At 38.1% G+C, this 12,546-nt stretch overlaps 1 protein-coding gene across 1 annotated transcript; it reads right to left on the bottom strand.

The window, feature by feature from the left end:
* Positions 1-4,037: 4,037 nt before the first annotated feature.
* srsf10b (serine and arginine rich splicing factor 10b) lies at positions 4,038-12,492 on the bottom strand. The gene is made up of 6 exons (XM_084739034.1): positions 12,334-12,492; positions 10,226-10,330; positions 9,114-9,217; positions 7,108-7,279; positions 6,947-7,000; positions 4,038-5,385 (listed from the first exon to the last, which is right to left on the bottom strand). Exons 1-6 carry the CDS (start codon positions 12,396-12,398, stop codon positions 5,157-5,159), a joined length of 729 nt encoding a protein of 242 aa, XP_084595160.1. The 5' UTR covers positions 12,399-12,492; the 3' UTR covers positions 4,038-5,156.
* Positions 12,493-12,546: the final 54 nt, after the last annotated feature.

Here is a 12,546-nt window from a genome sequence, read left to right as displayed (position 1 = left end):
CTGAAATAAACTAAACAAAGTTTTTCTGACCTATAATCTTTCGTTGAGATCGTTTACTTTTTTCTCTGTAAAGAAAATTTAATCTTTGAGTCTTAAAACCCCTCCAGAAAATGTTCACAGTGAGCGGTGAACCTGATTCATCATCATTTGTGTGAATAAAAATGAAATGGTTGCAACTGAAAATATTAAATTATCAACCAGTATTCACCTTCACCTCAATGAGTTTTACCAACAATTATTGAAATACAAATTTGGGGGGTTTCTAAGACTCAAAAATTCAAGTTTATCTAATAAATAAAACATCAAGTGGTCAAACTTCTTGAAAAATTCTAAAATCTAAAAAAAGTTTTGAGATTTCTCAGCTTTATTCATTTTTACAGTGTCGTTACAGGTATTTTAATGTGTTCTCGCCACCCAGTGTTAAGTAAAATACATGACAACATTTGACACCGGTAAAATTGGTAAATGGTAATCATTAGATGATCAATAATCACAATCCGATCGCAATAAAGAGATGAAAATGTTACACCATACCGCATAAAGACAATATATTTGTCTCACTGTAATGAGTAAAAATAACACGTCAGATATGAATTTTAAAATGAATGAACTTACCTCTCATCTTGGATATGAAATGTAAGATTGAAGGCCTTTTGCAGTAACGCTTCTGATGCTGAACGCAACCCTACAGGCACATGTTTTATCTTCTTTGTCCTCTCGTTAAAGGTAAAATGTCCTCACTGGGAGAGATTCCAGTCTGTTGGTGAAAACTGGACAAAAACAAATGATCCCTGCCGGCTCCAGCTGTTCACAAGTTATAGGCTGTGAAAAACAAAAACAATCAATACTGTTGCATCGCTCTGCTGCCATTTACCTCGCAGCGGTGTGGATGGACTGACTGCTAGCTCGTCTGCCAGTCACTGGGGGTGAAATGTGTCGCAGAATATTCAATCGTTTGACGCCTTTATTTCTGGTTGAACTCAGGGGACCCTGAACTGGTTTGATCCTCGGAGTCACACAGGACGGAAGTGGTGCGCTGGGTTGGCACCTCTGGGGTCATGAAGGTGGAATATGATCAGGACCATCAAGTGCTGCTGAAGTGGATCAATATCCTCATTTTATCTCGTGTCCTAAACCACTGGTTCCCAACCTTGTTTCCTTTTTTGTAAGAAAAGTTGAGCCCCCCCCCAGCCAGTTTACCTTTGGTATCTTTTCTAGTATAAGATTCAAATTTTTTATTTAACAACCCAACAGAGTCAGCTTACACACCAAATGCATGCAGACTTTTGTATATATTGTGATTTTAATTAACACGTGCAAATCTAATTTTGACCACCTGAGAGCAGACAAAGTCTTGGGGACCCCCTGAGATTCCTGGCGCCCCACTTAGAGGGGCCTGGACCCCAGGTTGGGAAACCAATGTCCTAGACTTTACTTAAGAAATATTTCAGCCACAACAAACTTATAAGCAGAAAAGCATGTAAGCACATAAGTAAGCACGTTTTGAAAAGTATTATATTTCATGTCTGCAGCCTCCAGTGAGCCATCAAGATAAAAGCTGTGACAATGTGTTCATTCCACTGCAGGAGAGACTTGATGTTCTCTGCAGTTAGGTGGGAATAATATGTGCACATGTAGACAATTAGACAAAATGAGTTGGAAAATATTAGCAGAAATTTAATACTGTGCATCCTTACATGTCAGTTATTGCAGTGGATGGTAGATTGTCTTGCAAATCGGGTTATTACTGTTCATAATTAGGTCCCACATCAGGGTGCAACTAATGATTGTTCTAAAAAAAATGTCTTAAAATATTTTTGTTTGCAGACCAACAGTCCAAAACCTGAAGATATTCAGTTTACAGTCATGAAGGACTGAGAAAACCAGCGTTTTTTGGCACTTTTGTTTTTGTCAAACAAAAGGTCTAAAGTTAAACCTTCAGTATTGTGTTTCTTTAGTGGGGTGACAGGGCAGCATCAGGTGCAAAACATAGTTCAAGGAGCAATTTTAGGCGTTCAGAGGCGGCAGCTAACACAGATGTTAATGCCACAGTCCCTGAGTCCTACACATCTGGATGAGAATATTCATGAGTGGCGGGGATTGTTACTGGTCGGCCTCCAACAGTCGCTCAGGGTTCGTATAGTTTTTTAAGACTAAACCAAACATTTCCAGACTTTATCATCACATCTGAAGTGTTACTATGACCTAAATGTAATTGCATCTTCCTCCACAGAAATCACTGCATATTGTCACTGTTTATCTCACCAGCTATTTATATTAACTTTGATGAATATTTAGACCATGATTATTTAATGCTCACTAATTTCCAGAATATGGTGTCAAAAGAGGTCTTATCTAGCATTTAATATCATTTCAAATATTAAATTTTTTGGTTTTCTTGAGTGACCGTGTCAGGTGTGTCTTCAAAGAGCTGTAATCACCTCACAGACGGATCAGGTTCAGTCTGTTCTGTATCTGTAGTCTAAGAGCGGCTGCCTCTACGCCGCCACTGTACTTGTTTAATCATTTTTTTCCCGATACGCTGATCAATAGGGCACGTCCGATTTCATACATGGTTGCTTCTTCACTGTGAATCTAATTTAAGCTGTTGCTCCCAGCTGCCGATCCATTAAAAGGGAATCAATGACCGCGGCTCGACTGCTGGTCTGTTTTCCATGCGGATGACTGCAGACTGGTTCCACTCTGGTTCTCATAAAACTCAGAGCACCTTCTTCTTCTTCTTCTACACTTATCTTCTGATTTGATACTATTGGATACTTGGTGATAGTATGTATTGCAACTCACGTATTGAGATAAAATATTACAATTTATTGCGATTTAGTTAGTTTTTTTTTTACATTAGGCCAATCATTTAGACTGTTTTTATTGTAATATGGGGGGTATTTGTCAGGGGTAAATCAAAGTATAAGGCCCATATCCTTCACATTACTTTTAATGTATACATTTTGTTATTGGTATATTCTCTGTTCTATATATTGTAATAGAATGTATATTTTTACATATTTGTTATTTTCTATGTCTTATAATTTCTCTATGTTGCTTATATATTCCTCTATTCTTGAATGGCTGCACCTGTAAGGTGACCAATCCTCCCAGGGATCAATGAATTACTTCTAATTCTGATTCTATTATATAGATATTATAATGCAAACACAGAACTTTGCTGAGACAATTGACTCAGTCATGTAGACATCTCAGTCTCAACACACCAACACCTTCTCATGCTTGTTGTGTTGACAAATTTGACAAATCCTAAAACTAAAGACATTTCCTGTATAGTTTTATTTTAGTTTGTTTTGACAGCTATATCATATAAACAATATTTCACTTAGCTTTTTTTTTTAAGTCTAGTTTTTATTTTTATGTCAGCTAATTAAAATAGTTTTTCACGAGTAGTTTTAGAGTTTAGTTAAATATATAACAACCTTGGAAGGGAAATTTTCCATTATATTGTCAGACATACTTCAGTCAGTCCATCCAGGAATTTGCAATCACAAAAGTTCATGCAAATTCAACCAATCACAGCAGTCTGCAAACGTCAAACATGTACGTCTCAAAGAACTGACTCAGTGTTTTGTTTTATTATTCTATTATTATTATTATTTTTATTATCATTCATTTACACAAAGTAGATTTTTATAATCTTTTGAATCCTAAGTATTTTTTGGTGAGGTTAGTTAGAACAGTGCAGTTTTGTTCTCCCTGGAACAAATTGCCTTTGGTTTTTTAACAAATTATACAAAATAGATCACAACTTTCTTTTGCAATTTTCTCTGTCCTGCAATTTCACTGCAAAAAATGCCTAAAAACATTGCAACATGCATTGAATTTTTTTTTAAACAAAGCTGCCATGAAATCAGGCATTTTAGGCCGCAAAAATCCCAAAAAAGGCCTGTGAAATCCTGGAGGGACTGTTCATCTTCATAAATCTTGGCATGACTGAACTGTGTGCACCCGTGACCCGTTGTGCTCAGTTGACCAAGTTTACCAAAATTTACAAACTGAAGTCAAACACCTTTTCCTTATACTGAATGTTATCCATTTATTACTCAAAATAACAGTTTCTTCCTACTAAAGATAGAAGATTAGGAGAATAAAACATGCAGTGACAAGATTCATTCAGAAAAACCATCAATACAGTCGTGGAAACACCAACGAGAAACTCGTGTTCCTCCTCTCAGAAACCCAAATTTGAAGAAAATGTTCCAAAAATAAAATACCTCTTTGAAAGGTTTAATCTTACAGAAAAAACACCACAAAATGAAAACAGATTATTGTACAATTTAAACAGTTTGTGGTTAAAGTCACGGGTCGACAAGATTTTAACACTTTTAAGGACTGTTGCAGCGTTTCTGTGCATTTTAGCTCCAGTATTCTTCTACTTAACACCACCGCTGATCATTTTCTACAGTTTTTTAAATGTTTTTCTTCCAGGCAGCCATTGACTCCTGTTTCTTTGACTTGTATTTACTTAAAACTTGAATGTCAAGTCTGCTTTCATTTATTTCTGTTGTAGCTTCAGGGTAATGCTGTGCACTTTTCAATTCAGTCAATAAAGGCAAATGATTATCTCTATAATGTTCACTGTGAGCGATTATCTCAAGCAAATTCTAAGTTTCTGAAAAGGAATTTTCTGACTTAAACAAAGAAAAACAAGAAAAAAATCTACACTTTCGCTGTAGAAAACACTCAGCAGTCAAGTAAAAGTATGTTTTTGGTGATAAATCACACAGAAACACTGGTTTAGTTCATCAACAGACTGGATTCCGTTTAAAATACTGAATGTTTCTCTTTGCAAAATAGGTGCATAGGGTTTAGAGAACAAAAGTCAGTAACTGTATATAAAAAAGACAAATATTCCTGGCCGACTACCACTGAACACAGAAACCACTGACTGTCTCATATTCATTCCTCTCAGGAAATCTTAACCAAAAACAATTTTTATAAAATCAAGCAAAGGACCAGCATTGTTCTTAAAATGGAGCTGCAAAAAACAAGCTTTCTACAAATGCTTCAGTGGACGTTACATTCATGTCAAAACAAACAAATCTTTTCTTGACAAATGACCAACTCTGGTCCATCTGACAGAATGACGGATACGAGGAAGGGGTGGGGGGCGGGGGCAGATACTGTTTCTAGCGTCCACCTGACTTGCGTCCGGCCCAGGAGCGGGACCGAGAACGTGAGCGGGAGCGTGATCTCGATGCAGAGCGGGACCGGGAGCGGGACGGGGAGTGTGTCCGTCGCACTTCCTCCTCGGTGTAATGGGACGTCGAGGCTGGGTTGACGCTTTCTCGCGGGGATGCAGATTTGGAACGCGACCGAGATCTCCCTCTGGATTCTCTCCGAGGCCTCTGCCTGTACCTGACGACAAGACAAACAGCTGTGAAACCCGTCGATAACTCAGACACTTCTGTGATTATCGAAACTCAACGTAAGTACTGTGAACGCCACATTGTGTTTCTTCCCTTGCTACTGATTAGGTCATAGTGACTGAAGCTCATTGATTCCTCTACAAGACTTCCAGTTTTTCTCTTTGCCCTTTGCTTTAGGAAGCAGCATTTTCGACAGTTCAGTTTTTCCCTTGACATTTAATGCTTTAACAATTTGACTCCTACAATAAATCTGCCCAATAATTTTCAGGCGTGTAATTAAGTAGTTTTTTTAAAGGCAAGGACACTTTTGTCCTTCAATAAATACAAATTCATTGCAGCCAAAATCTAATTTAAGGAAAACATTACACCAAACTCTTGTTAAGAAACATGACATTTAAACTTAACTTTGACTTTAACATTAATTCCTCACGTCTGTCAAAACACGAGATAAAAGACGTCATATGTCGACAGTTTTCTGGTCAATTCTGTATCGATATGATCAATAAAGAAACTATTTCTGTACAAACTAAGTATTTAGGACTTTGTCACCTCAACCCCCTCATCAGCCTCTGCTGGTTAGTTGCGCTATGTTAGTGAGGGTAGACCGTGGGAATGAGAGGCAAACTGTTTCTCACTATAATACATCCTGGTTGGAGGATCGGATACAAGCCAAATTAAATACAGACACATAACACTGTTAAAGTTGAGTCCACACTACGTGCTTTTAGCCATGACTTCCCACTAGAGAAATCCTCCCAATCTGAAGCAAGTTCCCACACACCCCTGTGAATGAGGTTTACAGTGTCAGAACTAGTCAAAGATGCGACGTAGAACTCACTGACGTCTTACCGACACCCAGACAGATTTGGTCATACTGGGAAAAACTCTGCAGAGCCAGGCAGCAGCTGCCAAACAGTGTTAAATGTTAAGACACGACCTGAAATCTGCATATTTTATCAGAGTAACACATGTCAGGGACTGTGGTGAGGTGCTGATCACTTCAGCCTTCATTGATCTTGAAGGAGGCCTGAAGACCGAAACTTAATCAAAAGAAAAAGAAATGCACAATGGAACCAGAGTGTGTGACACTTTCATGTTGCGTTCAAGGAGTTGAGAGGCAGAGACACACTAGAGCAGCTGCCTAAAAGGCCTAAACATAGGAAAAAAATAGCCAAAAGAAATTAAAAAGAAGCAGTAGTGGCTATTAAGCCATAAAGTAGTTCAAATGAGCTCCAGCAGACAAGTCTGTCTGCACAGTGATGCTTAAGTATTTACTGACTGTGCTGCTTCATAACAAAACATTAATATTTCCTATGAAGAATTCATAGGAAATTAAGCGTTCATCTACTGTTTTACAGCTATCACCGTTTGGTTACAACGCTGAAGTTAGACAGAGCCTGTTCAAGGAGTACGTGCAGGACACAGCTTGTGGCAGCCCATTTGTCCTGCCCCTCCTCCACTGCTTTGGTGAACACAGCCCCTAAAAGACAGATTTCACAGAAAGCGAGTAACAAACCACAACGTCGAAAAGTGTCAAAGAGAAGTTGTACCTGTCGTCCTCGCGGCTCCTGCTTCTTCCTCGTCCATACATCCGTCCACGAGAGCTGAAGAAAGACATGTTATTTTCCCTTTCTCTCTCTAAGAAACATTTATGTACAACAACTGTGAAGAGTTGGTCTGCACTAACAAGTTACTGAAAAGAAAAACTCACTCTCGAGGGCTCTCAGACCGTCTGCGATGGCGATCATAAGACGGGCTGCGTGATCTGTATCTGTCGTAGCTGCGGCTGCGTGAACGTCTGCGCCGGCTGTCTCGGTCGTAGTCATCGTATCGTGAGGATCTGCCTGGAGAACGCCTCTCCTTCGACTTCATCTGGTTTGGTGCTGATGTGACCAAAAAAAAAAAAAAAATGTTGAAAAAAGAAACAGAAAACAGAAAGATGGCACAGAACAGAAAGACACAATCTGATCCTGCACTGTTTACAACTTGAAGGACAGTCTGATTGGTCATACTGTAAACCACAATGGTGGATCAGCATATACACCTAAATGGAATGGAGCCATTAATAATATTATTTATCAAGCAAAGCTAAAAAAAAAAAAAAAAGGCCTACAGAGTCCAACTTGTGAAAATGTTCAGGAAGTATCACAGAAACTATTGTGCCTCTGACAGGAAACACCTGCTGAATATTTTGTTCAGTCTTTATCTTTTGTCGTTTTACCACAACACTGACACTTTGTCCACAGCGCAGCACTTTGCTGTTAAATTTAAAGGCATGACATACTTATTAATCATCAGTGTATCAACTAGAATAGATGGCGATCACACAGTAACACAAACTAACAAATCCAGGCAGCAGGTGACCAGTGTCTCCTGTGCTCTGCAAGGTTAAGTTTCTGGTTTCCCCAAAAGGAGTCTGGTTAATGTTGAGAGGGAAATGTTTGGCTCATGTAACGTCAGTTTCCACAAGGCTCAAAATTGACATATTTCCAGGTGTCCTGCAACTGTCCTGAATTCTACTTTAAATTGTCCCAGACTTAACACTGTCCCACTGTTTTTTTTCCTTTCTGCATTCTACATAATAAATATAAGTTCATCATACACTCTCACAGAAAGAACTTAACAGTGGAAATCAGGATGATCTCCAAGATTAGCTTCATGTGGGAAAACTCCAACCCTCCCACCAGCTCCTTTTAGAAACCTCTGCGACAACACCCGAGGCTCAAGCTGCTTGAACTCCTGTTGCACGGGTCTCTCTATAATCCATTTTGTGTGTGTATGTACACATAAGACATGGTGTAGAGCTCATGCAGAGTGATGCCACCTCACATTTTTGAAACTCAAACACTCAACAGTTAAAATGGTCTAAGTTCCGTGATGCATACATGTAATAATTTAATTTCTAAAGATGAGTGTCTCTACTGTCCCAGACACTGTATCCGTGTGTTCCAGGTGCTATTTTTGTCCCTATGAGCTCTGGGTTTCCCATTGGAAAAGGCTGTCTGACTGCAAGCAGTGAAAATACTCTAAATGTAGTGTACACTTGCATGAAATTGTTTTTTTTTTAGATTAGCCTTCCTGGGTGTCTAAACTACATGTTGCTGCTGACCCTGTCCACAGCAGTACATTGCTTAGCTTCTTATATTTGTACTCCTGCTGCTTCTCCAAACTGAGGGTATGCCGACCACCATCTACTGTAGGTAATACACTGAGTATGGGTAACTACCTCATATGAGGCAGTTACCCAAAAATAGAAAAAAAAATCAAATTGTCCCTTTAATGTCACTGCTTAATTCACTCACTTCAATCAACACCCTCCATTCCACAGCTTGATCTGGCCTCCTGTGTAGCTGTTTATATTCTGGCACAGAAAAACCATTTATTACTGAAGCTCTCACACTACAGGCATTTATGTCGTCATTTGAGCTACTTCACTGCTGCCAGCAGAACACTGCTCACTCACTTTTACATCTTGATCCGTTTTAACATTTTATGTTTTTAAGCCAGTGGTCACTGAAACCACAAACTCCTGGCACGTTGTCAGCAACAGAGGTTTTTTCCCCCAAAGTGCTGCAACTACAATTTCAGGTTTATCCAAAATTCAAGTACTTTTCAAACCTCAAAAATGTGTTCAATGATTACCAGTACATGTAAGAACCCTGTAAATTTCACTCAACTGCAAAAATATTTCCTCAGCATTTGACTTTGAACACTTACTCTTTCGGTCACCCTGGGCAAACTGGATCTCAATCTGCCGGCCACAAACCCACTTCCTGTCCAGGCTGTGAAGGGCATCTTCAGCATCACGCACATCCTCAAATATGCTGGGTGGTTAAGGGTTTTGTTTGCTCTCATTTTTGGTTTAAGGCCACACAAATTCAAAAGAATGTTTGACTTTTTTTCTCAGTGAAGTGAACAAAAGGAGAAAAAGATTCCCATCACATAAAATATTAAAAACATCAGTTCTTTTGAAACAGCACTTTTTTGGTACTTTTTTTCCCGAATTAATCCACAATTAATCTGTAATTAATAGGGATGCAGGACATTCAAATATTTTCTTTAATTTGTGTGGCCTGATTCATAAGGTAAAACAGCTTAAAACAACACAAATTATATATAATATTAATGTTACAACAAGTGAAAACAGCAACAAGCATACACGCTCAGTAGATTTTTGTAGAGATAAAAGATGAAGCAAGCATTTCAAACACATGAAATAATTGAGGGATCAGGACTACAAATATAGAAACAAATCAAAAACATGAATAGTTGATTAAATTGCTTTGATTAAAATTAAAAATGTAATATCACAGGGAAAGCTGATTTTGTTGTCAAATTTGTGGATGTGTCTTGGGAGGATACAAAATAATTCAGACTTGTTACCTTTGCCCATGCTTGACTTTGAACTTCATCTTGATCTTTACACTCTTTAATCGACTCCCACAGAGACTTGGGTTTCCTGCTTGCCTTTTCCTCTTAAACCTCTTTTCTTTTCCCAATTCTGTGCCGCCATTTCCAAGCTTTGTCTCCGTTCCCTTTTCCTCTTCATGCTTTACTTTTCTCTTTTCAACCTTTTCCCTCCCTCTGATCCTGCAGGTCTGTGTGACTTGTCTTTACAGCTACTCTATATGGGTCTTTGTTACTCTTTGTGGCCGGTTCCACAACTGGATGCTTTTACATTTTCTGAAGCAATAACAGAGAAATATGTGTGTTAGATATTCAATCAAATTATGTGCAAGAAAAAAAAAGCATTTCTTCTCTGCTGAAAAGGAAATTAAAATTTGTTAGCAGGAGCACAAGCACAGTGAAAACTCATTGGGAAAGGATATTGAATGTATGCAAATCCTCTTGGTTGACGTGTATAGAAGTCAAGTGGGATGTAGACATCTACTATCGGCCCATAGCGGCCAAACTCACGCCGCAAATCCTCAGGCCTGAACACCGTAAATACAAATATGACTCAACTGACCAGCAAGGGCAACTCTACCTACATCATCAGCCAGTAACAACAGCTGGGAGAGCAGCTGGTGAGAGGGGTTAAGGGGACAATTCACCCCAAAACACACTTAGATTTATTTGATCTCTTACCTCGTGACTGATCCACCTGTCTGATTGATTTGCTTTAATTCAGCTGTTGCTCAAGAACAACTTTCATTATTGTCTTTCAACAATTATGTTGTGTTTTGGGGTAAACTGACCCTTAAGATTTTGTTCAACATGCAATTCAGTGTAAAGCCCACTAACAAGTCTATGACTGACATAAGCAGATGCAGCATTTTTGCCCCATTCGGGTTAGATTCATTTCAAAAGTTAAAATACAGCCTTTCTGCAAATAAATACTAATTATGTCTGGAGTGCATAGATCAATATGTTACCAAGATGAAGAGAAAAATATAGATTAAGATGAGCACCACTGTACTTTTTCATACATTCAAACACACATGTAAATCAACATTGCGCAGTAACTGACAAAATGCAACCAGAAAGAAAGTTAATGTAGTCAGCTCATTTTATGTATTTTAATTGTAAATTTCTATTTTGTATTTATGACACTTGCAGTACATTATTTATTTCCTCTTACTTAGTTTATTTTGACCATTAAGCACCACAACACCATGGTTAATTCCTTGTAGGTAAAAACCTACTCGGCAATAAACTGGGCTGCAACTACCGATTATTTCCATAGTCAATTAATCGTTGTTTGGTCAGTAAAATGTCATATAAGCATTTCCCAAATTTCCAGATGATGTCCTCAAATGTCTTGTTTTGTCCACAACTCAAAGATACTCAGTTTACTGTCACAGAGGAGTTAAGAAGGCAAAAAAGTCCAGCTGAAATCTGAGAACTTAAAAAAAACTTAAAAGATCTTACTCAAACTGATTAATCACTTATCAGAATAGTTGGCGATTAATTTAATAATTGACTAATTGTTGCAGCTCTACAATGAACCTGATCCTAGTCAATTTTGGCCAATTTTGACTTAGAACTACTGTGAGGTGGGAAATTAATATGATTTTATGAGCATGTAATTTCAAAACTAATCTTAAAAATGTATTATTACTAATCTAATAATTGGCTAGTGGACTGTAGAATGAAATGACAATCCAGCACTTGTTAAATGCAGTCTCCTTTGCTCTGTGTGGGAAATATTTGTCAGTAATTTGATAATGTGAAGGTAAACTTATAATACAGTAATATAATTGAAGTTGACCTTCTTGTTACCTAAAATCTGTTTGAAAGTGTGCTTATTAGAAAAAAAATTAATAGACTTAATAATTGATGAAAATATTCCGCAGTTGAACTGATAATGACAATACTCTTTAGTTGCAGCCCTTTGCAGTAACATTAAGTTAACGCTCGTGTAAACCTTTAACTAAACGTTTTGTTGATAAATTAACGTTAGGAATCATCAACGTTACTGTAACCAAGAAACGTTAAAATTATTCTTTTTTTTTTTCAACTGCCATCTCAAAACCTCGTTTACGTTAGGTTTGTTCATATTAAGTCTAACCAAATTAAGTCTTTTTTTTTTAATTACCTGCAAATTACCAAAAAAAAATACTTGATGAAATCTTGTTTGAGTGAACTTGTCGCTGTTAGCTTAATTAAGGCTTTCTACATGAAAACGTGCACGATCAACGTGCAGCAGAAATGCAATGCAAACAAAGAAACGTCACCAAGGCAAATTAAGTACAAACAAAACATGTTAGAATTAATGTTTTGTTTTTATTTTAACTAAAATGAGCCAAATGCGATTCTGTCGGTAGACATTTTTCACATAAAGCGCCTCTGCACTCTGCTTTAACGTAACTTGAGGCTCCGACGAGCAGGCTAACCTTAGCTGAGGCTAAGCTAACTCAGCTAGCTGCCGTTAAAATGAGTTAGTTAGCGTTAGTGGATGACCTGTGGTGCCAATCGTGTCTGAATGTGGACTCACCTGGATTCATCCGAGATGTTTCTGACAAACAAAGACGTGTTTGGGGGCCTCATGTATCTGGCCATAAAGTTACACTCACTCAACAGAAAGAATTTTTTGGTGGAAAGGAAAATCTGCAGCGAAAATATGTGTAGCGCATGCGCACTCAAAAGGCGCCTCTGGGTTCTTTCTCTCAAATAAAAATCAGGCAATAAAAAGCCACAGCGCCCCCTG

The sequence above is a fragment of the Lutjanus erythropterus genome, chromosome 16 (genome assembly GCF_056507025.1).
Source record: "Lutjanus erythropterus isolate fLutEry1 chromosome 16, fLutEry1.hap2, whole genome shotgun sequence".
NCBI classification, from domain to species: domain Eukaryota; kingdom Metazoa; phylum Chordata; class Actinopteri; order Lutjaniformes; family Lutjanidae; genus Lutjanus; species Lutjanus erythropterus.
Note: the sequence above shows the minus strand (reverse complement) of the source record. Positions and strands in the feature narration are given on the sequence as shown.

Coding starts and splice junctions, on each gene's coding strand:
- srsf10b (XM_084739034.1), bottom strand. CDS start 12,398: ATGGCCAGATACATGAGGCCCCCAAACACGTCTTTGTTTGTCAGAAAC. Junction 7,280..9,113: donor TGCCCAGGGTGACCGAAAGA/GTAAGTGTTCAA, acceptor TGGTCACATCAG/CACCAAACCAGATGAAGTCG. Junction 7,001..7,107: donor CGGTCTGAGAGCCCTCGAGA/GTGAGTTTTTCT, acceptor GTCTTTCTTCAG/CTCTCGTGGACGGATGTATG.